This window comes from Urocitellus parryii, chromosome 1 (genome assembly GCF_045843805.1).
Source record: "Urocitellus parryii isolate mUroPar1 chromosome 1, mUroPar1.hap1, whole genome shotgun sequence".
Lineage (NCBI taxonomy): Eukaryota > Metazoa > Chordata > Mammalia > Rodentia > Sciuridae > Urocitellus > Urocitellus parryii.
This window is the reverse complement of record NC_135531.1, coordinates 125,979,919-126,003,985: the sequence shown is the minus strand read 5'-3', so window position 1 is coordinate 126,003,985 and position 24,067 is coordinate 125,979,919. Positions and strand designations below refer to the sequence as shown.

The 24,067-nt window shown below is 47.2% G+C and overlaps 1 protein-coding gene across 1 annotated transcript in view; it reads left to right on the top strand.

The window, feature by feature from the left end:
- Window positions 1-565: 565 nt before the first annotated feature.
- The window catches only part of Tgfbi (transforming growth factor beta induced), a 33,867-nt gene continuing 10,365 nt past the window's right edge, over window positions 566-24,067 (top strand). Inside the window, exons 1-8 of the mRNA XM_026398147.2 lie at window positions 566-779; window positions 5,613-5,711; window positions 15,210-15,274; window positions 16,748-16,908; window positions 17,252-17,416; window positions 17,642-17,788; window positions 19,901-20,042; window positions 23,565-23,777. Coding sequence (XP_026253932.2) covers window positions 646-779; window positions 5,613-5,711; window positions 15,210-15,274; window positions 16,748-16,908; window positions 17,252-17,416; window positions 17,642-17,788; window positions 19,901-20,042; window positions 23,565-23,777 — 1,126 coding nt within the window. The 5' untranslated portion in view covers window positions 566-645. The remainder of the gene's footprint in view (window positions 780-5,612; window positions 5,712-15,209; window positions 15,275-16,747; window positions 16,909-17,251; window positions 17,417-17,641; window positions 17,789-19,900; window positions 20,043-23,564; window positions 23,778-24,067) is intronic.

The following is a 24,067-nucleotide window of genomic DNA, read 5'->3' as shown; positions in this document are numbered from 1 at the left end:
TCCCCAAGTTTCCAAGAGCAGCTTAGCACCTAACAAAACCTGCCCGACATTTTAAGGCTTCTGTCAATCAGAAGACTTACTCCCCATCTGTGTTTCTATTATCATGACTGGTGTGTCTGGAACGAAGAGGCCATTCTGATCGGCCATAGCATTGTGGGAATCAGCACCCTCCCCTTTCTTGCACGCCCTGATCATTGAGGCATCTTTGGACTCAGGACTTGCGGCCCCTTATGGAAGAACGAAGTTTGAAGCGAGCCTCAGAGAAAGTTGCCCCTCACTCCCAGTTTCCCCACTTGCAAAAAGCCCAAATCTCAAGGATCTGCATACTTTGTGCTCGAGCAAAATTGACTAGGGGAGGAGACGGAGGTAGGGCATGAGGGAGGGCTGGGCAGCGCAGGAGAGAACAGAGAGGAAAGTGATCTGCTGGCAGAGGGGGCGTAGTGAGTGCGGAGCGCAGCCCCGGGCGCGCGGGTTGGGAGGCGCCAGCAGCCCGCCCTCCCCGCTCCGGGCCGGCCGGCTTCCCCGCCCCTCGCGGCCGCTCCCTCGGCTCGCGGCTTACTTAACCTGGCGCGGGCAGCGGGGCGCTCTCACTTCCCCGGAGTGGCCCGCTCGCGCATCGTCGGTCGGTGCGAGTCCTCCCTCTCCATGGCGCTCCTCGTGCGGTTGCTGGCCCTTGCCCTGGCGTTGGCCTTGGGTCCCGCTGCGACCCTGGCAGGTCCCGCCAAGTCACCTTACCAATTGGTGCTGCAGCACAGCCAGCTCCGGGGCCGCCAGCACGGGTAAGCCGAGCGGAGGGGCGGGTCGCCAGGCTCAGAACGCACGCCGCTGGGGGCATCGAAGGGGGCAGAAAGCAAGGGACAAAGCCCGATAGAAAAGCAGGCAATGTGCTGCGCTGAGACCAGTCCTGCACTCGGTGGAGGGAGGGGGGTGCCAGATAAAGGAGGGAAGCCTGCTCGGGACGCTTTGTAGGGGAAGAGGGTGGGGAAGCTGAACAGTGACCCCCTACTCAGGACAAAAGCATGGGACAGCCCACGCTTTCAGTTTCTCCATCCAGACATAGGTAGAAGGGGGCGTGGGCATCTCTCTGACCAGAATCACTGTGGGAAGGTGCCCAAGGCAGCCATGCACATACCAACCCAGCCAGGTCATTGTCCAGTGACTCCAGACATGAGACTGGGGCTACACCAGGTGGCATAGGTGCCCCAGATTTCTGTGCACCTGGTCATGCCCTGCACCCACCATCTGGCATCAGACAGTACTTCCCGGGCACAGAAGGGACAGTGTGGCATCTCCCCACCAAACACACAATGAAGAGCAGTATTCACCAAGCAGGGGTGGGGAAACTGAGCCCCTAGAAGACCTTCCCACAGTCCTGTGGTATGTATTGGGTCCAGGGTTGAGTTTGACCTAAAGCAAAAGTTGGGTTTGTAATTGTGGGACCTTATAACTGCAGGCATTCCTTTGAGTCACTGAAGATGTCTTTGCTTTAGGAGAGAGACTCAGGTAAAAGGTCTAACCTGGTAAAGACCCAGGCACAGACCCATGCAAAGGTGGGCAACATTTCTACATCCATCCAAAGCCAAGCCATGTGGGCTTCTCATATTACCAGGCTTTACTGTGGCTTCCAGCCTACCTGTTTTCACCGACATTTTTTTTAAAAAACAACTTTGTAAAACTATATGTAGGTAGAGGCAGGTAAGAGTCCTCAGGGGAGGATCAGATGCTATTGGGTCTGGCATTGACATTTCATGCAATGCCAGCCCTTCAAGAGTCTAGCCAGATCTGTACTTAGATGAAAAGTCACTGTTGAGGGTGACAAAGTTGATTTCATAGGTCCCAGCAAAGCCTTCACTCCCATACCCGGCCATGCTCTAGGGGGTGGATATAGGCTGCCCCTTTTAGAGAGTAGTCACCCTTGTTTCCTCCATGGTTTTCTGACCTCACTTGGCCTTCCAGGTGCTCAGGGCTTTTCGGGAGAACGGCTCTTGGGGGCAAATTTGTCTTGTCTACTCTGCAAAATGAAATAAAGCCACAGCCTCAACAGGCTCCTGGAAGGAGAGCACTGAGGATGAGTTGGGGTCTTAGGGAACTGGGAGATGATCTTTGACTTAGGCCCTGGGCATAAGGGTGAGAGGGCAGGTAAGAAGGACATGGAGGACACGGGGCTTCAATGTCAAAATGTGAAACTGGCATTTTTATTTTTATTTATTTTTGGTATAGAGGATTGAACCCGAGTTGCTATACCACTGAGTTCTATCCCCAGCCCTTTTATTTTTAATTTTAAGACAGGGTCTCAGTGAGTTGCCAAAGCTGTCTTCAAATTTGCAATTCTCCTGCCTCAGCCTCCTGAGTCTCTGGGATGACAGGCCTATTATTTCTCTCCAGCCCACCTTTGCTTCCTCTGCCTTTCTTGTGCTTTATTTTGATGCCACAATATGCCTGGGATGTTTCTGTTTCTTCTGCCTCTTAACCACTAAGTCAGGAGAAGATCCCCATAGTCTGCCCCGCAGCATTGTCTCCCAGAATGGCATCTCTGTACACAGTGAAAGTACTGAGGGTGCTGCACCAAGAACCATCTCCACAGAAAACCCACTTCCCTTCAGAGGCCAGAAGAGACACTGACGGGATGGAAAATAGGGTTTTAAAAAAATACGGATGCTTTTTATTGAGTTTCAGATAGTAGATCAATTTCCCTGCCATACCCCTGCAGGCTGATCCTCTTGATTAACTTCTTGCAGTGCAGTTGAAAAAACCCATAGTAATCTGTCTGTGATGGGCACAGTGATCAAGAAGTCACACGAGCACTCCCTCCCCCAGTAAAATCTGGATGCACGTGTGCATGCACCATGGCAAAGTGGTTGTAGGCACACTTGCATTTACCCTGATCTAACCATCCCTTGAAAATACCACAGGACTGCCTGGCCCTGCACACATGGGTGTGGCACCCTGTGCAAATGGATAACCCTGTTCAAGTTCCAGCCCTTTATTCAAAGTTGAGAACTAGTGAAAAGGGAAGAAAAACATTTCTGCCAGTTTAAGGAAATGCAGACTGCTCCATGATATGAAGGGAGAAATGGTCAGTGTTCTGCTCACGGGCAGCGCTTTCTCCCTACCACCACTTTTGTGTTCAGCTTCCCCACAGTACATGTTCCCATTTTACAGATGGTGAAACTACAGCTTAGTGACAGAGAGTGACTTTATCCAAACATAGAAAACTGTTGGGAGGGTGGTCTCTGTAATGTGGTCTCTTGGCTCCCAGGTTTGCCTTTTGCTATAGGGAAGGGGGGAAAATACTACTGAACGAAAAGTTAGAAATGCAGCCACACTTCCAAATATCACAGATCAAAAATTGGAATGATCCTCCTAAAGCACTTGGTTTTCCAAGTCCAAGTTGAACAGCAGCTCTGTTATTCTTCAGGCAGAAGGCCCAGAAATGGCTTGCTCTTTTTGATTGCACTACGGCATAAATTTCTTGTGTACACAGCTCATACAGGCCTGATATGAGAAAGAGAGGGTCACAGCAGCCCCAACCACTGTTTCTGTCACACAGGGCAGCAGCAGTGGACTCTCCCTCTGCAGAGGAATGTAGAAGCCACATCCATAAGAGGCTCATGAAGATTGGCCAAATGCCTACAGAAAGTTGCAGGGAATTCATCAACAGTAATTATTGCCTGCTTGGTCAGATAGGAGAACTTTGCAGATTATTCAACAATAAGTAAAACTTGCAGCTGGAGTGTGGCTGGCTGGGAATCTTCAGGAGTTACTTAGGGACTGTCTAACCTGTGAATCCCAGAGAGCAAACAGAGAAGCAAGGTGTTTAGAAATCTGCTGGGGGTATTTAGTGACATCCTATTGGGAGTAAGGCAGCCCTCACCTGCCCTCCTGCTGGCTTGTCACGTTCTCTTCTGCCTCAGCTTTGTTCCCTATCTGGTTCTTGCATTACTTCCCTAATACTCTCTGTGCATTCGTGGCCCACTCACCTCTGCTTATTGAACAAAAATGTGGACAAGGGGCTGGGGTTGTGGTAGAGAGCTTGCCTAACATGTGTGGGGCACTGAGTTCGATTCTTGGAACTGCAGATAAATAAAACAAAGGTCAATGGACAGCCAAAAATAATAATAATTTTAAAATGTGGATAAGAGGTGACATGGTAAAAGAGACAGGTAAAGAAGTAAGGGTTCAGAGTGAACAATCACCTAATAACCTAAATATTTAAGAGTTGATCAAATTCTAGCAGCCCAAATATGGGATGGTTGGCCTAGCTTTACTGCAAAAATCAGGGTTTTCCTGAAAAATATCGTGCATATGAAAGGGTACCTGTGGATTACAGTTTTAAAGTCACAAAGAAATTGATGTTGAAGTAATTGCCCACTCATTGGGTGACACCAGAAGCTCTCTGAGCACTGAGGTCTTGTGAAAACCCTCAGCTGTAGTTTCTTTGCTTTGTCTGATTTATGATTGAGTCAGATGAACTCTCTGCCTCCTCGTCTTCTCCCATCCCAAATGTCACCATGCAGCCACAGCAGCCTCCTTACCCCAGGGGTTCCTAATGGCCTGAGCACTCTTCTATTGGATCAGGAGATGGTACAATAGAATAAAATACCCTGCAACAAAACCCTATGGCTCTGGAGGAGCCTTCTAGGCAAAACCCCAGGAAATTTGCACTTTGCTTTCCCAGTCATTGAGGTCTTTTTGAGCTGGGTCATGCTTTTCACCAAGTATTTTCAACAAGATTATTCCAAGCTTCTGCACCTGACCGGTTGCCAGGCTCTATCCAGAATGTCAAAGGTAGAAAGAGGCAGGACTCTTGCCTTCAAGGTTCTTTTGAGGGTAGCTGGAGAAAGGAGACATCCATTGCACATCAGCTGTAGGGTTTCTGGTAACCAGCATCAAAAGAGTTGCATCCCAGGTCAGAGAGTGTAAAGAAGAGTGTCACATGGGGCAGTGGAGGAAGGCTTTTGGGGAGAAGTGGAACTCAAACTGGGGTCTAAGTAATTGACAACTAAGAGTTAAGTGGGAGAACACCCCTATTTGGTGTCATGTACTACTTGCCACGTACCCTCATTTATAGTGTTGTCCTCTGGATGAGTCATCGCTGGGGAGACAGGCAGCTGGTCTAGACAATGAGTATATGTGTATGTAGAGCTGCCAGGGGATGCTGGGGTCTTCTCCTCATGACTGCAGAGCCTGTGACAGACATTGGGATGTCAAGTTTGGGCTCAGTATGAAGTACAGATGCAGAGAATGGCTGGGATGTCTTTCAAAGCTGCTTTGCATAGGAAACATGCCACTTTGACTTCGCTATTTTTTTGGATCTATACCATGCCATCTAAAACATTTACGATGCCTTTATTTACACTGTCCCATTGCCCATGCCAAGGATAGTTACATGAAATTATATCAATGTGTGAGATAGATAATCAATTTTTTGTTTGATGGAAAGCTTTCATGGGGACCAATGGGAATCTAGGTAGACAGGTCCAAAGCCTACCCCAAAATCCACCCTGCTGCCAAGATGAAATGGCTGTCTGTCCTCCATCTGATGAACTGGGAAGACCTACATGATGTGATGGACATGCTGACCTCACTAACACCATTGCTTTTGTTTCCAGCCCCAACGTGTGTGCTGTGCAGAAGGTCATTGGCACCAACAAGAAGTATTTCACCAACTGCAAGCAGTGGTACCAGAGGAAGATCTGTGGCAAGTCCACGTGAGTATCTGCAAATACCCAAGACCAAAGAGGACACGTTGCACGTGTGCCAGCCACAGGTGCCCCCAGGGCTGGGCCAGCCACCTTTTAAAAGGTCAGGCTGCCTAAAGAGCCTTGAAGGTGCATGTACAAACGTGTCAGAGAATGTGTTCTGGGGAGTGGCATTTTTAGGAAGCTGGCCAATTTTTTTCTGCATTTTTAAGGCTGCTGACAACACTTTCATACATCTTTCAGGGCTAGTTTGGAATTGCAAGAAGCATAAAATTGTATGTGTGTGTGTGTGTGTGTGTGTGTGTGTGTGTGTGTGCATGCGCGCACACGTGCATGCGTGTGTGCGTTTCCAAATCTTCACTAAATGATTCAGAAAGTCCATGGAGAGGCCACCAGCATGTCACTCTGGGAAAGAAAATCTGTTGGTGAGCTGATAGGAAAGCCCACTCTGACTCTGTTGTCCTAAGGTAAACACCTCAAAAAGATTTAGGTTGCTTAGAAATGTGCCCACAATGAGATGGCCCCCAATATTAAGATAGGCTTAGACCCTAACTTTGACAGGGTTCATTTTTAGAATACTCAGCTGTCTCCTCTGTAAAATGGAAATAATGAAACGACCTGCCTTATGGTTTTTTTAGGAGGATTAAATGAAATAATGTACATAAGAGAACAAAGACGGTGCCTGGCACATAGTAACTTGCTCAATAAATACTAGCTGTTATTATCATTACAACAGAATTTGCAAATTAGACCACACAAACAGACGGAAAAGTGACAACAGGCTATATTCCAGTGACATTACTATAAGGCTTGTTGCTTCCTGTATAAGCACAAAGGGAGGCAGCCTTCATCCCTACTGCCCAGCGCCTGGTGGAAATAGGGTAGTGTGCATATTCTAACAGAATTCTGAGGAAACCTAATCTGTTTGGGCACTAACTGTCAGCAGTTGTCAAAGTTGGCTCTATCCTACTGATAGGAAGATGTGCTGTGCTAAACTTCCACTTGTAGAGTCCTGACCTTCCTCTCATCTATGTAATAGGAGGATTAAGAAACTCTAAGCACTGTCTTGGACTTCTTCCACTCTTATGGATTTTTAAATTTATTGCTTTGATGTTGCTTTCAAGTAACCATCTCTTCTAATTTAATAATCAACTAAAGGAAAGGGAAATGCCCTTTCCTTAAAATGTACATGGAAATAAATATCCCAATGTGTGGCCCTGATTATGTGAGGCAATGATCAATCCTAGTCTGAATCGAGGGAAATCAGGAATCGGAACAGAGCTGGAGAGAGCTGCTTCTCCCTGGAGCCTGTCTGGGGCAGGTCTGCGACAGCTGGCTCCCTGCCAATGAGAGTCCCACCTGAAATCTAAGAGTTGTGTGAGTTAGAAGGATACACTCTCCAGGTTCAGTGAACAGAAGCTCAGCAATAATTTTTCCAGTTTTGAACAAAAAGAGATTATGCAAATTCTATGCCTAGCCTATTCTTCCCTGTTGCCCAAATTAAAAATAGATATAATAATAATGCTGGGTGTGGTGGGACACACCTATAGTCCCCATAACTTGGGAGGCTGAGACAGAAAGATTGCAAATTTGAAGCCAGCTTTGGCAATTTAGTGAGACCCTGTCTCAAAATACAAAATAAAAAGAACTGGAGGTGTATCTCAGTGGTAGAGGAACCCTGGGTTCAAAAATAATAATACCACTGGTACCAACTGACTTTTTTCATATGGGTACATTATCTACTCAAACAATTAATTACTCAATTAAACACAAAGCCAGGCCCCACATAATTGCTTCTTGGAAGATAACCACAGCACCTGTGCCAAGACTACTTCTCCATCTCACAGCTCTCGGTTACAATGAGGCCATATTTTCATTAATTGAAGTTTCTCTAAAAATGTCATCCAATTGTGATGACAAGCTGGCCACAGGGTGGCACTTTGGATGCCCCCCTGTTGAAGCATTTGCCCGACTGGTTAACAGTAGCTTGGTAACTTTCCTCGGCAGCTCGTGGCTGACGCTGGTGGAGGATGAGTCACGTTGGCTTATTGGCTCTTAACACTCTCCTCTTTCTCTGTGCGTGTGCCAGGACAAGTCACAAGCAGTAGAGCTACGTGTTGACAAAACACTCCCAGCAATAATCTTGCCTTCTGGGACAGGTTTGGTTTAGAGAATGTGGTGGGGAATTGGGGCAGCACCCTCACTCCAGTCAGCACAGAGGGGAGCCAGGGAATAGAGAAAAGGAAAACGAAAATCAAAGGGAAAAGAAGTTCACATTCAGCTCTTGAATGTGGCTGTGGCTCTGAGTAGCTTCAGAAAAGAGGAAATGAGGAGAGAAAAACAAGAGTCGTTGTAAAATTTCATGATCCAGGACAAGACAGGCCCTTCCTGGAACATCACGTGCAGCATCAGAAAGGTGGAGCTGACTTGGAGTAGAACCAGAAAAAGCAGAGAGGAAAAGAGGAAGAGGTTGACTTAGTTCTGTTGTCCTTGAAAGCTAAGGGCAGCATTTCGGGGAACTTGTTTATCTAAGACCCAGACCCCTGAGGGAGCTGCCATCTGACCACCATGAATTAAGTGCTGTGGGTACTGGGGGTGGGGTGCATGCTGGCTGGAATTAATGTCACCCTGGGGGAAGTAGGTCCCTGGTGCATTGAGTTGGATGAGGAACTGAGTGGGACATGGGAGCATGGTGGTTGGAGTAAAGAAAACCATCTTAGAGTGGGGCTGACACGGGCACCGGGCCTTTTCCCAGCAAGACTCAGTTGTGTTGAGATAAAAGAGCAAAATGGCCTGGGGGAGGAGGCAACACAGGTCATCAGGGGACCTAAGGCCAGAAGGAAAATTTGACCTTGAAAGCAAATGAACAGCACCAAGCCCCAAGCACAAGGGTGAAGGTTGTGGCATGAGTTCAAGCAGAGACACGGGACAGGCAGGTGAGACAGGACCCTGAACCCACTTGCCTGCAGCCGGGAGGCCCTGAACTCCACTTCCTGGAGGGGAGAGGACAGGCCACACTCAGCACTGTCCTCATGTCTTCAGACAAGAGCTTTTCTGTATTTCCAAAGAGAAGAATCTGAGACTTGGACACTATGTGTCAAGCCAACATATACATTTTATTACAAGAAGTAGTTACCAGTGGGCTCCTACCTAGAGACTTGAGTACATTTTATTCCTTAGAAAATCACTTTAGCTTTTATTTCAGATCCTAAGGAGCACCAGAGTGATAACAATGGTCAATCAAAAAGGGTTATGGGAAATAGACAGCATCCTCCTCTGTGATTTCAGGCCCTGGTTTGATTGGTAATAAAATTCTTACATGTGGAAGGTTGAACAAAGGTGCAGGAAATTGTGGTCAGGAGTCTGGCTGTCTCTGTACTAGTCTTCGTGTGTGTGTGTGTGTGTGTGTGTGTGTGTGTGTGTGTGTGTGTCTGCAGAGAGGGAGATCTGTTTAATAGCTAAATCAGAGCAGACGTCATGGGGATGTCGCAGACATAGCAGGGGCTCAGACATCATGAATGTGACACAGGAAGGGAGCTGGCAGGTAGGGATGGCAGCTGTCCATTCCAAAGTCTTGAAATTGTTCCATAAGCAACACATTTCACAAGTGCAGAAGCAGTTCTCTGGAGCCAAGATGGGCTGGCAGGATACTGCTGGTTTTCTAGTAGCAAGTGTTGCTTTGCCCAGGGGCTACATTGCAATATTTGTTCAGCACTGTGTTAAAGCTTAGAAATGTCACCTTTACTGAAGCCAGCCAGGACAAGGTTGAGCTTTTCCATCAGGTGGCAGGTCTGTTTTCAATAGATTTCATTCTGTGCAAAGCATGCTGAGACATCTGACATGAAACTGGAGAAGAGCCAGTCTTCTCTTTTCTGTATCCCATAACTTGGTCCCAAAGGAAAAAGAGGATGGTGAGAAGCCATGTAGGCTGTCCCCAGACCCACCCCTAGCACTGTTTCATATTTCCCAAACAACCATCTAGGACCCCGTGGATGATCTGCTTCATATCAGGGATATTGGACATACACCAAAATCACATCTGTTAAGCAGTGTTTCCTGAAGATTCTAGAAAATTCTGTAAATTAGGAAGCTGCTTAGCTGATTTGAAATTTCATGCTGCTGAGAATTTATATGAACCACATACTTACTACCTGGGGCAAAAGCCCTGGGGAAAAATAGAAAAATGACCCCTAAAGATGTCCACATCCTAATCTGCAAACCTGTAAATGTGTTCCCCAACATGGACAATGGGACTTTGCAGCTGTGGTTAAGGATCTTAAAACATATAATTTTAATAAATGTATTCATGCATTTAAAAAAAGGATATTGAGAGGAGGACATTATCCTGGATTAGTTGGTGAATCTAATGTAATCATAAGGGTCCTTATAAGAGGGAGGCAGCAGGTTCAGAGTCAGAGAAGATATGGTGGAAAGTTGGGGTGATAAAACCATAAGCCAAGGCATGCAGCAGCCTCCAGAAACTGGGAATGGAAAGGAACCGAGTTTCTAATGCTTCTGGAATGAATGCAACCTTTGATTTAGCCCCATGAGGCTGATTAGTGACTCTAACCTCCAGAATTGTAACATAATAAGTTTGTATTGTTTTAAACCACTACATTTGTGGTTATTTGTTACAGTAAGCTATGGGAAACTAATAGAAGCCTTCCACCCATGTATTATGGGGATTTATTTGTTACAATGTGACTCAATCAGTGAGCTCACTGTAGGATATTGCTTTGCCTCAAGTTATTACCCTAGCTTCCACTTTAAAGTTTACACTTGGAATGCTTTGTTTTAGAAGAAGCTGGACAACTGAGCACTTAGTTGACAGCCAGTATCCATTAAGTGCTTCTCATATTAAAACTCATTCGCTTCTCATACTCTACATTTTAATAGAATGTGATCATTAGCTCATTTGTAGATGGGGCGACTGAGTCCCAGCAAGCCTAAGCGTCCTGCTCAGAGTCATCTGCTGGTAAATGGGGCAGTTCTGTCCACTCTACTATGCTGCCCCCAGGAAGAATCAAGCCTAGCAGCTAGTGTCAGAGGAGGTATACAAATGAGCATGCCTATGGGACCTGAATGAACTGCCCAGGTCTCTCTCTACAGCCCTGAAAACTGTGTTTGTGGGTTCCAGAGACAAAGCCTCCTCAGGACCAGAGAAGCCCTTTGGCCCAGAGTTACTCCCAATCTGGTGGCTTTGGTGATCCCTTGCTGCAAGAGGCTCCTCAACAGCCCTCATCAGATGACGGGCATGAGAACTGAGAAGACACCCAGGAGTCCCCAAAATGTCCTCACACATCACACACAAATCACCACAATTGCATACACCCATTTTCTGAAATCTTCATTCTAATCACTAACCGGGCTAGTGAATTCCTGGGATGCTGGAAGCCTTTGCTGGTGGAAGGTGGTTTAGAGCAATCTCTGATTTTCTATTGGGGACCTTAAGAATCAGCTCAGCTTCCTTTCCAAGGCCAGGAATGCAGAAAAAAGTAAACCACTCCAGGCAGGCAGTCTGCGGGGCACCCCCATGTCTAGACGCTGTGACTCTGTTTGCTCTGAGATTCCTGTTGGAAACTGTGACCCAGAGAATAGTTTACCTTCTGTCACAGGAGACTGGCTCTCAAGCTCCACTCCTTGCTCCATCTCCTCCACAAGTCTAGTTAATTCCTTGGCACTTACACCCAGTGAAGCGCACTTGGGAGAGAGTGATTATTTTAACTTTATATTAACTTTGTGGAAAATTACTTTGGGAAGAGAAATACTGGTTCTTTCTGTGTCCAATTCTATGTGAAAATGTTACAGGGGGATGGAGGAGAGCTTCCCAAACATCCCTAAACCCAGGCCCTGTGTAGACACTATCTTTTTGGCCCACTCCTTTAAATACCCTTCTAATCCGGGTACCTTGACTCGCTTTCTTCTGCAACTTGTTCTGTCCTGAGAAACTGGAACCAGATAATTAGTATCTTGTTGCCTTGGAGAATTTGCTTTTTCTGACCTGAGGTTTTTAGTCATTAGAAACTATTTCTAGTCAAGAAGATAGGAGCAGAGCAGCTTTGGCTGATGAGATGAGATTCAGAGACCAACAGTTCCTTGCTGTTCAGAGACACCTAGGAACTGTAGGTTCCCACTGGTTTCTGTCCTTCTCTGTGTTCATCCTAAAGGGATGGCATTAGATCCAGGCTCTTGCTTGTCTGTCTCCCCATAGCAACTGTGTTCTCTCCAGGGCTAGATCCCACATGGAGTAGCCCACTGGGCACAGGGAGGGTGGGGCAAGCTGCTGTGCAGATCAGCAACCCAAGAATCTTTTGGGGGGAATCGTCCCAATGGACCGTTTCTAGGTCTGTGGCCTGCAGCTGCTCTCTGCTTCTCTGGGGTCATGCAGGCTGGTTCTGGAAAGGGCCAGTATTGTTGGGACAGGTAGAGCAAGGAGACTAGCAGCTGTAGAACCATCTCAAGTCATAAGCCTGCCATACCCAGGCTGAGTGTCCTGGCCTACACTTGCATGCCCAGAGAAAGCCGGGGAGAGGGAGATCAGCAGGGCAAGGGGAAGAGGAGAAACCTTCTGAGAGCTGTGCTCATTACTAGAAAAAGATCTTGGCTGGGGGAGACTTTGCAACCTCAGAAACTGAGTCTCTACCATAGGGAACTTACTGTCAAAGCTATCCGCATGTGACAGCAGAGTACAGTCCTGCTGCCATGAGACATGGGTGCAGAGAGCCCACCTGAAGAAGCACAGGGAGTGCTGACAGAAGTTAACCTTGTTTGCTTTGGAGACACAACTGTGTCCTCCAGATGTCAGAGTTTCAGATCATTCTGCTTTTGCCAAATGTGCGCATTGACAAGAGCAATGGAAAAAGAGTCCGACTTGGTGCAATGTAAGGGGAGCCCTAGTGCTGCCTCGACCCACCTGTCATGTCAAGAGACCCCTTCACCCCTCAGAGCTTTTTTTTCATTAAATTTATTTATTCTAATTTGTTATATATGACAGAAGAATGAACTTCACTTCATATTACATATATAGAGCACGATTTTTCATGTTTCTGATTGTACACAAAGTAGAGTCACGCCATTCATGTCTTCACACATCTTATTTAATCCTGTTAACCCTCTCCTTGCTGAGACTGTTCTGCTCATCTCTGACCTTTTCCCCCCAGCCCCTCAGCACCCCTTTCTCCCTACACATCCTACTTGCACACATGTGCATATGTGCCCCCTCTCCCAATACACATACCTTGTTGCAGGAATCATAGGTTCCCATTTGGGAAGCTGCCTGAGCTGTTTGTCTTTCCTGTGTTTTTGTTTTTCTGGGGAGTAGGGCAGAGATGTAACTCAGAAGCCAACATTTTTTGAGTCTTTGGCCAGATTGATGGGGGACTCCAGGCCATAGAGTGTATAGCACCCATGCTTACCAGGGGCCCAGAGGATTTGGTAGATTTTCCAACTGTCCTTCTCCAACTCCATGGAATTTTATAACAGATAACTTTTGAAATAAACTAAATGTGGAGAGATATGACCTATTCCTACTTCCCTAACTCAATTTCTTCCCAAAGAAGTCACTGAACCCTAGTATTTATGCATAGGATCAAAGCTTGGAGCTCTCCCTGGATCGAAGGACACTGTCCTTCTTTGAGAGAGTGGCTCTCTATCCCATAGAAATCAGCCCACCAACTAGAAGACTTGTGAGTGTGAGGTTGGAAGGAATTTTAGAGATCATCTAGTTTAACATTGTGTATATGGGGAAACTGAGACCAGAGAGAAATAGACTTTCAAGGTCACCCTGCTAGTTACCAATGAATCACAATGCAAACCCCTGATTCTAGTACGGTTTCTCTTAACTACACTGCCTTTGCAAATTGTATGTCAATGAAATATTATTTTAGTTGCAGAGTCAATTTTAGTTCTGAAGATAAAATTGTGGGTGGGTCAAGGTCAGTCTTGGAGTATAGCATGTTTGGGCCTTGTAAGTGCTGGGATGCAAGGTTAGAAAGGAACAGAAAGGCTGGAGAAAAGGAGAATGGAGAAAATGGGACAGAGAAGAATGTTTCTAACTTGTGGATCCTCATCATTCCCTGGGGGCCCATTTCTAGCTAAAAGTGGCACCTATAACTCTCTGATATCCTGAGAACCTGAAACATTCTCCTGGATAACTGGTGAACCGGGCTTCATCTTCACTTGATAAGTCTTCCCTGAGTTGACTCCAGTTGCATTCACAAGAGCAGGATGCTCAGTGTGCACTGAGAGTCTAATCCGGTGCCCCAAAGCCACATTTCTTCCCAATCTATCTGCCTCTCTTCTGGTGATGTCATTAAGCATCCTGCATGAGTCTGATAAAGCCCTTTGCAATTCAAGTCTAACCTCTCTCTTGTCCCAAAGGGCATATCGATGTATCAGAAAGAAGGGAAAGCATGCTGAGTCCGTGCTGTTTGCATTTGGCTCCAGGCCTGCTAAGGAGAGTTGGCTGGCCCTGTGGTGTGACCTCCACAAGATCTTTCTTAGGAATAGACTTTTCAGAATTTTTCCTTGCAATGTTATTGAAGTCCTGTGGCTTCCCCATAGTATCACATTTTCTGAAGCTGTGTCTTTCAGATCCCCACACAGGAGGCAATGTCTCATTATAGGGTGGTCTGAAGGAAAGGAGACCATCTTTAGTTTCTTGAACAAATTGTTTCAAAGATTAAAACTGCACTACCAGTCTCATGTTCATCCAAATGCAAAGAATTTTACAAATGGACAATATGCATTTTCTTCTGGAAGAATGAGGCATGGTTGAAGGAGGAGGGTGGGTAGGGAACACTTTGCTATGCAATCGTTTGTGTATCTTCAGTTTTAAACCATAAAAACATTTTATCAATTAACACATTTTTAGCTTTAAAATTTAAAAAAAGACTACTTCATAAGAGGAGCTCTGCTTTTATTTTAGTGTTAAATTTTAAAATTTGATTATTAGAAACTGAGAAAAACTTGATGATCACAAATACTCTATACTTTTTGATTATTAAATCAGAGTTAGAAGAGCATGAGAGATTTAATCAGTGACACCCACACATGCACACATGCATTTTATAGATGAGAAAACTGAGACCCAGGGAGGAAAGGGGACTGGCCGGGATGTGACAGACTCAGAGCTAGAACTAGTGCATATCTGTCAGCTCCTCCCTGCTCCTTTTCCAGCACAGTGGCTATCTGGTTTCTGGTGCATGATGGAGATAAATTCTTGGTGTTTTCTAATTACACTATTGAATATACTGAGTTAGTTGGGATTCCTAGTTGGTTTGTTGTAGATGTTGGCAACCTTCAGGAACATTCTATAAGGCCAAGGAGACATGAGGAGCTTCTTGCCAGTGAAAGGTAGTTATGATCTAGCAAGTGGCCTCCTCAGAGGAAGATGCTGCACCCATGATCTCTCTTCTTCTATTCTGTGATTTGCTGGGAGAGAGAGACTGATGGCACTGGAGGAGGAGTGAAGCCCTGCCTGACAAATGTGTGTGCCTCTTGTTACAGAGTCATCAGCTATGAGTGCTGTCCTGGATATGAGAAGGTCCCAGGAGAGAAGGGCTGTCCTGCAGGTAATAAGCCAGGCCCTGCCTGTGGGTGTGGTTGGAGGGGTGAGTAAGGAGAGAGAAGCATGCATATAAAAGTGTACAAGGTCTGAACATGGGTCCCTGGGAAGGGTGTATTGGCATTCTCCCATTCTTTGACGTGTCACTGGCCTTTATGTTCCATGCAAGAGGTGGAAGATAGGAGCTAGAAATAGTGCATTTCCTGAGCTACTTTTCAACAAACTAGTGGAGCAGAACCCAGTTCTGGCCTGCCCAGCCTCTTTAGAAAGTGGAGGCTCCTGGGCCTCTTATCTTTGATTCTAAATGCATTCAGCAGGTTTGGCATGGCGGCCCTTTGCTTTCTGATCAGATCCTGCTAGAGATCAGATGGGATAACTTGGTCTCTGGCTGGGCTGGGAGGTCAGGGTACCCCCACTCTGTGTCTAAATTTAGCCCACTGGAGTTCAGCAGTGAGCAGAGCTGCAAGGAGGTTCACCCAGAGTCAGTAAAGGATACCATGATTGGCAGCTCTGGGCCAAAGACAGGATGCCACCTTTGAAATTGATCAGAGTCTCTTCTTTAGTGCCACACATTACCAGCAACTGTGCAGAGGAGTTTGTATTTTATCTTTGAAAAATAAGTTACTTTTAAGTTAAGATTATGAACCTGAAAAATGGCTAATAAAAAAGTATGATGATAAAAGCTGTGTGATACTGAGTCCATAACTAGATCAAAGTCATAAAATCAGTGACAGACAACAAAATAGACCTTTTTGACAAAAAAAAAAAAAAATGTGAACCTGAAATTTAAAGGGCAGTGGGGGAGCGTGCAACATGGTCAGTGCCAAGGTCACGAGGAGGATGTTGTTGGCGTGGTGTGGGGGGCATGTCATGATGACCCAAGTAGAAGGACTAGGTGGATGGGGAGAGTGGTTGGGGAAAGGAGATAGGCCGTAAGGGAGAGCTTGATCTCTGGACCCTAGTTTTAGATCTTTTAAAATGAACATTAGGCTCACTGTCTAAGAAGGATTTTATTACCTGCAAATACACAAAATACCTCTCAAGGATTTATAATTGTTTCCTTCTAGAAGAGGCCATTAGGAAACTAGTTTCAATAAGAAGACAAATCTGTAAAACTAGTGTGTAGTTAGGATTTCTCTTTCTGGTGTACATTCCTACCTGTGTTATCTAAATGTCTAAGGAAAAAAAAAAGCTGTGTTCTTCTGTGTTTAAAATGATTAGGGGGAAAAATGATTAGAAATTTCCAATTAGCTGAGTTCACATAGAGAGGCATTTGACTACTTACTGAGTTATTTTAAGCTCTCAGCTCCCCAGCAATAGACTGTCTTCAGGCTTTTCCACCCACTCCCTCACCCCTCTTCACCTGCAGATGTATCTCCAGGTATCTCCAGGCCTCTCTGGCAGAGAAGGATGGGCAGGGGTGGTCTGGCTGGGGTGGCCCTGCAGAGGCCCATCCCTCCTTTGTCTTCTATCCCTGCAGCCCTTCCCCTCTCAAACCTTTATGAGACCCTGGGAGTTGTCGGATCCACCACCACTCAGCTGTACACGGACCGCACAGAGAAGCTGAGGCCTGAGATGGAGGGACCAGGCAGCTTCACCATCTTCGCCCCTAGCAACGAGGCCTGGGCTTCTTTGCCAGCGGTGAGCTGTTCCTTCTGCCCAGAGGGCTCTTCCTGGGAACTGCTTTATTCTGAGAGGTCTGGGCATGGAGAATAGGATCTGAAGCAATATCCTACTGTTTCTGGAAGCTTTACCTTTCAGCCCACAGATACAAATTAAATAGGACTCACCAAGTCTCTTACAGTGTCCTGTCTGTCCCATTGGGCACAGACCCGTCTTGGTGTTCACGGAGGAGGTCTCTTTGGTAGGAGTGAGGTCTACGTCTACTTGGGGATTAGGAAGCATATTTCCCAGGGGAATGAGGGCCCACCCCTTGAACATGGGGTCTGCAGCTTCCTAACTGTCACATTGTTCTTCCTTCTAGGAAGTGCTGGACTCCCTGGTGAGCAACGTCAACATTGAGCTGCTCAACGCCCTCCGCTACCACATGGTGGACAGGCGGGTCCTGACCGATGAGCTGAAGCATGGCATGGCCCTCACCTCCATGTACCAGAATTCCAACATCCAAATCCACCACTATCCCAATGGGGTACGGGAATCCCCAGCCACACAGCACTGTCTTCTGTCCACTGCTGACCCATATTTGGGGCTACTCTCTGGGGTTTTGTCCTGCAACCCCAGGCCTCCTGGGTCTTCTCCTTAGATCCTCTGGTTCCACAGTGGGTGGATGTGAAAACATCATCTTCCCCTCCTGAGGCTTCCACATCCTGATTCTATTTTGCTAACCACTTGTCTTTGCTTTTTCTCTGGGCAGATTATAACTGTCAACTGTGCTCGGCTGCTGAAAGCTGACCACCATGCCACCAATGGTGTGGTGCACCTCATCGATAAGGTCATCTCCACCATCACCAACAACATCCAACAGATCATTGAGATTGAGGACACCTTTGAGACCCTTCGGGTGAGGCATTTCCCTGGGCGGAGGCCCAGGCTGGGGACACCTGGCTTCCCAAGAGAGGCCTGGTAGAACAGAGGATGTCTCATGTGGGAAACATGGAGAATCCACTAATCATATGCCCAGCTGAGCCTAGTTGTGGAATGCCTGCTCTCTGTCCCCTCCTTTGGGAAGGTTCAGTGGTTTGTGACTGTAGCAGGATGGGGTCCTCTGAGCTGTGAGCTGCCTGGATCTCCACTGTGGGCTCCAGAGGTGGGAGGACCCTTCCTCCCGGATGTTGGCTTCCTCATGGGGATACCAGAATAATGGCCCGCCAGGCTGTGTAGACCACCATTCCCACCCTGGGAGCCCTGTTCCAGTCCTACCCATGTTTCCTTGAAACCCAGACCAAGCAGAGAGGCCACCAGGAGTTTAGAGTCTGACTCCTGGGCTGGCTTCTGACTGGTCTGGGGCCAAAAGAACATGCTCCCATCCCCCATGCCCAGCAGGGATGAGTGGTGTTGCTCTTGGCAGTGGCCACTCGGGGAAGTGAATGCAGGCTGCCCCGTCAGGGTTTTTGCTCTGATTCAAGAAGAACTTCCTAACCACAAAGGATACAATTGGGAGTGGGCTGCCCCTCCCTGGAGATCTCCAACACAGAGAGACAAACACACAGGGACCGGCTGGAGTGGATGGGCCTCAGCAAGTGGGGATGGCTTGGAGCTGGCTCTGGAGGGCCCTGTGACTCTATACTCTTCTCCCCTGCCTTTCTCCTGGGTCACCCAAAGGGCAGGAGTCTGCAAGGGAAAGATGCCACTATAAAGTTGGCGACATATGTTTTCATTAACCATGGTTGATCTTGTTGAAAGCCCTCTTACTATTTAGGTTTGGCAAATCTTCCTCCCTTGCTTTTTCCCCTTTGCCCTCCCTGAGGGCCATCTTTCCTGTTCCTAACATGCCTACTAAGCACCTCCTACTTTCCGGGTATTATTCTATGTGCTGGGGTATAGAGTGGACTGTCCTTGGGGTTGCTCATATTCTCTGTTGTGTTAACCAGTCCACTCGAGCAAACAAGGCAGCCACAGACTGAACAGAGGGTGAGGTCAGCAAGTCAGTGGTTTGCAGAATATCAGGAGGCCTAGGGCAGGCCTCTTTGGAAGAGATGACCAGAGTGGAGGCCTGAAGGACCATAATGTTCTACAAAACACTAGGCAAGAGCACGGCCAGTGGAGGGAAGGCAAGAGCAGAGCTCCAAGCAGGCACAGCAAAGTAGAGGCACAAGAGTCAGAGTGACACCCCAACGGAAGCAAGAGGATGCAGCGAGGCCAGGCCAGACCACACAGAGGGGGCAGGAGGCTGGCTCTATCCTGAGAGGGACAGGACGCCCTCAGGCTTTTAGGAGCTCATTTTGGCTATGGTGTAAAGAATGGGTCATGTGATCCTTATGCTCCTGGAGCTCTCATAAGTAATTACCAATAACTATGGGATTACCGTTGGGAGAAGGGCAACAGGCCATGAGAGCGTCAGAACCAGGCAGATAGACTTTTGTCTGGGGGCTTGCGGGCTGGGAGGAATGCCAAGTTGACCTCTCAAAGAAAGGGTATTTCTGACAAGACCTGAAGAAGGAATAAAAGTCAAAGAAGCAAAGAAAGAGGGAAGGGCTAAGGGACAAGCTGGAGGTGGGAAGGAAGATGTACAGTAGTTCCTGAAAGATGGCCCTTATGGTTGGGGTCAAGCCAGGACCCCCATGGAGGCCATAATAGAAGGGAGGTTTGGTCCAGCACCTCTTTTCTCTTTTTTTTTTTTTTTTTTTTTTTTTTTTTGCACTAGGGATTGAACTCAGGGGTGCTTTAACACAGAACTACCTTTTTAATTTATTTTGAGACAGGGTCTCCCTAAGTTGATGAGGGTCTTGCTAATTTTTTGAGGCTGGCCTTAAACTTATGATCCTCCTGCCTCATCCTCCTGAGTCCCTGAGATTATAGGTGTATGCCACCATATCCAGATCAGCTTCTCTCTTCCCCTTGGGCTTCTATAAAAGTCTCCAGCTCCCAATAGAGAACTAGCAAGTCTGTGTGTTCACCTGCTCGGAAGAGCCCAGAGCTCCAGGAAGTACTTCATCTTCTCTCTTCCTCCCAGGCTGCTGTAGCTGCATCAGGGCTCAACACTGTGCTTGAGGGTGATGGCCAGTTCACTCTCCTGGCTCCAACCAATGAGGCCTTTGAGAAGATCCCTGCTGAGACCCTGAACCGAATCCTGGGTGACCCTGAGGCTCTGAGAGGTGAGCATCCTTAGCTCTGGCAACTGCTGAGCAGCCAGACTGAACCCAAAACCTGCTCTACTTCAAGACAGGAACACTGCCTGTCATGAGGTCTTTCAGAATGTCCATCACAGTCATAGCTTGTGTTGTTTCTGTCTAGCTGTGTCTCTGCAGGAGCCAGACAGCCCCTCCCTGGCTTTAAGTGGTGAGCCCAGAACCTCACAGCATTTGAGGAGAGCTAGGGAAGTAGGCAGAGCTGGAAGCCACAGCTGACCCTGGCCAGTCACAGGAAAAGACTCAAGTGGCCAAGACCAGAGCAGGGCTGCCCAGTGGATAGGCAGTTTGGAGATGTGGGATGGGGGTGGCAGGTAATGGTATCCTGAAAATAGAATCACCATGCTGACCCTGGAAATCTGCCTCTGTCTAGTCATGGGTAAGCTACAGTTAAAACCTAATTCTTGCCAGGTGCCTGTAATCCCAGCAGTTTGGGAGGCTGAGGCTGGAGGATCCCCAGTTCAAAGCCAGCCTGAATACAATACAAAATAGGGCTGGGATATGGCTCAGTGGTCAAGTGCCCCTGAGTTCAATCCTGGTACCCAAAAACAAACCAAAACCAAAAACAACAACAACAACAATAACAACAACAACAACAACAAAAAACCCTAGTTCTTATCTTAACTCTCCATTGTTGGTTCTATCCTTTCCTCAGTTGGACATCAACTAATACCAAGGGGAGGGAAGGAGCAAGCATTCCCCCATCAGATCCCTTTCAGCTCTGTACTTATTTTGTATATGTGTGTGTGTGTGTGTGTGTGTGTGTGTGTGTGTGTGTTTGTAAATGGTCACAATAACTTTATTTTATTTGTTTTTTTATATGGTGCTGAGCATCAAACCCAGTGCCTCACGTGTGCTAGGCAAGCACTCCACCACTGAGCCATAACCACAGTCCTCAACTCTGTATTTTGTTTTTCTTTCTTGGTACCAGGGCTTAAACTCAGGGACATTCAACCACTTAGCCACATCACCAGCCCTATTTTGTATTTTATTTAGAGACTGGGTCTCACTAAGTTGCTTAATGCCTCACTTTTGCTAATCCTCCTGCCTCAGCCTCCTGAGCCACTGAGATTACAGGTGTGCACCACTGCACCTGGCTCAACTCTGTACTTTTTAAGGGTCATGAGCAGTAAGCTTCCTGATCAGTCCCAAATGCCCTGGAAAAGAAAGTAGGCCCCAAGTCTCCTGTGCACCCCAACCACACAATTCCTCCCAAACATAAAATCTAGGGATGACTTCATTTCTTTTGAATCTATTTAAACCTGCCTTTACAACACATGCCTCATGCATTTCAGACACACTATAAATTTAAAATGTTCTCCTCCTGGCTGGGCATGGATAGGAAAGAGCACATTTCTAAAAGCACAGATGGGATCTGTGGTATGTCCAGAGGATTAGGATGCCTCTAGATGCCTGTACTGTGCTGGGTCCTGGGGTCACAAAAGTGGATACAGCCCAGTCTTTGCCATCATGGACATTAAAGCCTAGTGGCAGGCTTCAAAACATATTGTTGGGATCTGATCTGATGCGTTCAATGACAGAGATATTCAGCACATTGTGGGAATGAAGCTGGGATGGGGCCTACACAGGTTCAGGGGTCTTGAAGTCTTCCTGAACGAGAGGAGACTTACAGGCATCTCAAGATGGTTTGCTTCCCATTGAGAACTATGTCCCCCATTGTGTGAGTCAGCTTTCCATTACTATAACATACCTGAGATAATCAACTCATAAAGAAAAAAGGTTCCTTTGGGCTTAGTTTTGTAAATTTCTATCTGTGGTCAATTGGCCCTATTGCTTTTGGGCCTATGACTCTGGGGCCATTCACCTGAAAAAAGAGTGAGAGGGACCAGGTTCCCACAATCCTCTTTGAGGGCCCACCCCCCAGTGACCTAAAGACCTCCCACTAGGCCCCACCTCTTAAAATTTCTACCACCTCCCAATAATGCCATCCTGGGGACCAAGCCTTTAACACCTGGGCCTTCAGGGAACGGTCCAGAATAGAGCTATAGTACCCATTAAAACGTCTTTTGTACAGAGCATTATTATATCTTCATAAATATCAGAACTCCTTATTGTAAAGTAGAAGAAAAAAATGACTGCTAATTTGTGTGTTTTGCATATCTGGTGTTTCCTGCTTGGTAACTGGTTTTCTCAAAGAAGGCGTTCTCTGTTGCTGTAGCTGCAGAGTTGAACGTACAGGGCCATGGGCCTACCATCAGTGGTCTCCTGCTGTTACTACATAGGTTGACTGATAGGTGAGAAGCAACCCTGGGCTGGCATGTCCCATTTGAAGCTTGACTACTACTCCTGGCCCTAGAAGTTCACCCCTACCCCACCCCAGAGCTTCAATTTCCTTGTCTGAGATGCAAGATCCCCAAAGGCCTCATTCCCATGGGGTCTTGCTGTCCTTTCTCTTCCCCTCTGGCTGAAAAGGGTCAGCACTGGCTTTCAAAGTCTGTTTCCAGCAGCCCAAAGCCTCTGCAGGGCCTCAGAGCTTCCTCTTCTCCATGACAGCGCAGTTTTGGTTCCCACACTGAGAGACAGCTTGAGACTCTGTGGTGAGACTGTAAGACAGAGGGCCTTGGTGATCTTGGAGAGCAGCAGCCCAGGAACCTGTTTGGCCTGGGGGTGGGGAAGGCGTGACCTCCTTGATCACCCTTATAGCCACCTCTGTTTACAGGTCATGAATGCCAGCAAGAGCCATGGTGGGCTTAGGAGCACTTCTTGAGGACCCATTTCTTTCCCTGCCCCCAATGTAGCACCTGGACAAGTGAATAAACAATGATATTTATTAATTGCAGGTGTGGCAAATGGGATGGCCAAGGCCATGTCTTACTCTTCCCGATGCACACCTCTAAAACAGATCCTGGCAGCTAGTAGTAGACTCTTGGGTAAAATAAACAAAAAAACTTGGATAAATGAATTGTATAAAAACTGTCCTTTGCTGCACTTTTCATCTTTTCGTGCCATATATTGTATTTTTATAAAGGTTAGTAGTTTTTAAAATCCCATGATAGTCTCACTTGAGTTTTTTTCTTTTTCCCCTGAAGTTCGGATCCTAATAGAGAATCCACCCTGAATTTGAGTGCTCTCAAGATAATGGGAACGTTGGTTAACAATCTCCTCTGTTCTCAGGCTTCAGATTGCATGGTAGCCTTATAGCAGCCTAGAAGACAAATGCTTTTCTTGACTTCACTTGACTGATGAGGAAGATGAGACCCGAGGAGGCTAAATGGCTCGCCCAGGGTCCCACAACTAGCCCGTGGCAATGGGATTCAAACTCAGGCAGTCTAACTCCAGAGCCCCAGCTAGAGTTTAGAGGGTGGCCAGCAGGAGGAGAAAGAATCTGGGCCCTGTGTCACTCTAGTCTCATCTGAAGGTCCTTATCCAAAAGTGTGGAATGCTCACAGCCATGGGCAGACTGCCAGCTGGCCCTGAAGTCGGGTTAGAGCAGGCTCTTTCTTGACCTGTGTCCTCTTCTGCACCCAGACCTGCTGAACAACCATATCTTGAAGTCAGCCATGTGTGCAGAGGCTATTATTGCGGGGATGTCCATGGAGACTCTGGGGGGCACCACATTGGAGGTGGGCTGCAGCGGGGACATGCTCACCATCAATGGGAAGGCCATCATCTCCAACAAAGACATCCTGGCCACCAATGGTGTGATCCACTACATAGATGAGCTGCTTATCCCAGATTCAGGTAAGCCAGGCCTCCAGGGCTCTTGATTCTGCCAGGTTTACCACCCCCGCTGTCCCTGGAGGTGGGCTTGAGGGATTCAGGGATCCTTTGGGCCTCTTCCTTGCCTGTACGTAACTTGTAGTCTTACAGTCATCTGGAAACTGGTGGGTTGGGGCCAGATTATAAGGAGACTTCGCTTCAGGTATGGGGGTCTTGATGTTACCTGGGAGGCAGTGGGGACCTATGGAGAAAGTACATGGGGAAGGAGAGACACAATCCTGTAATTGTTTCAGATCTTCCTACTGTGGTTG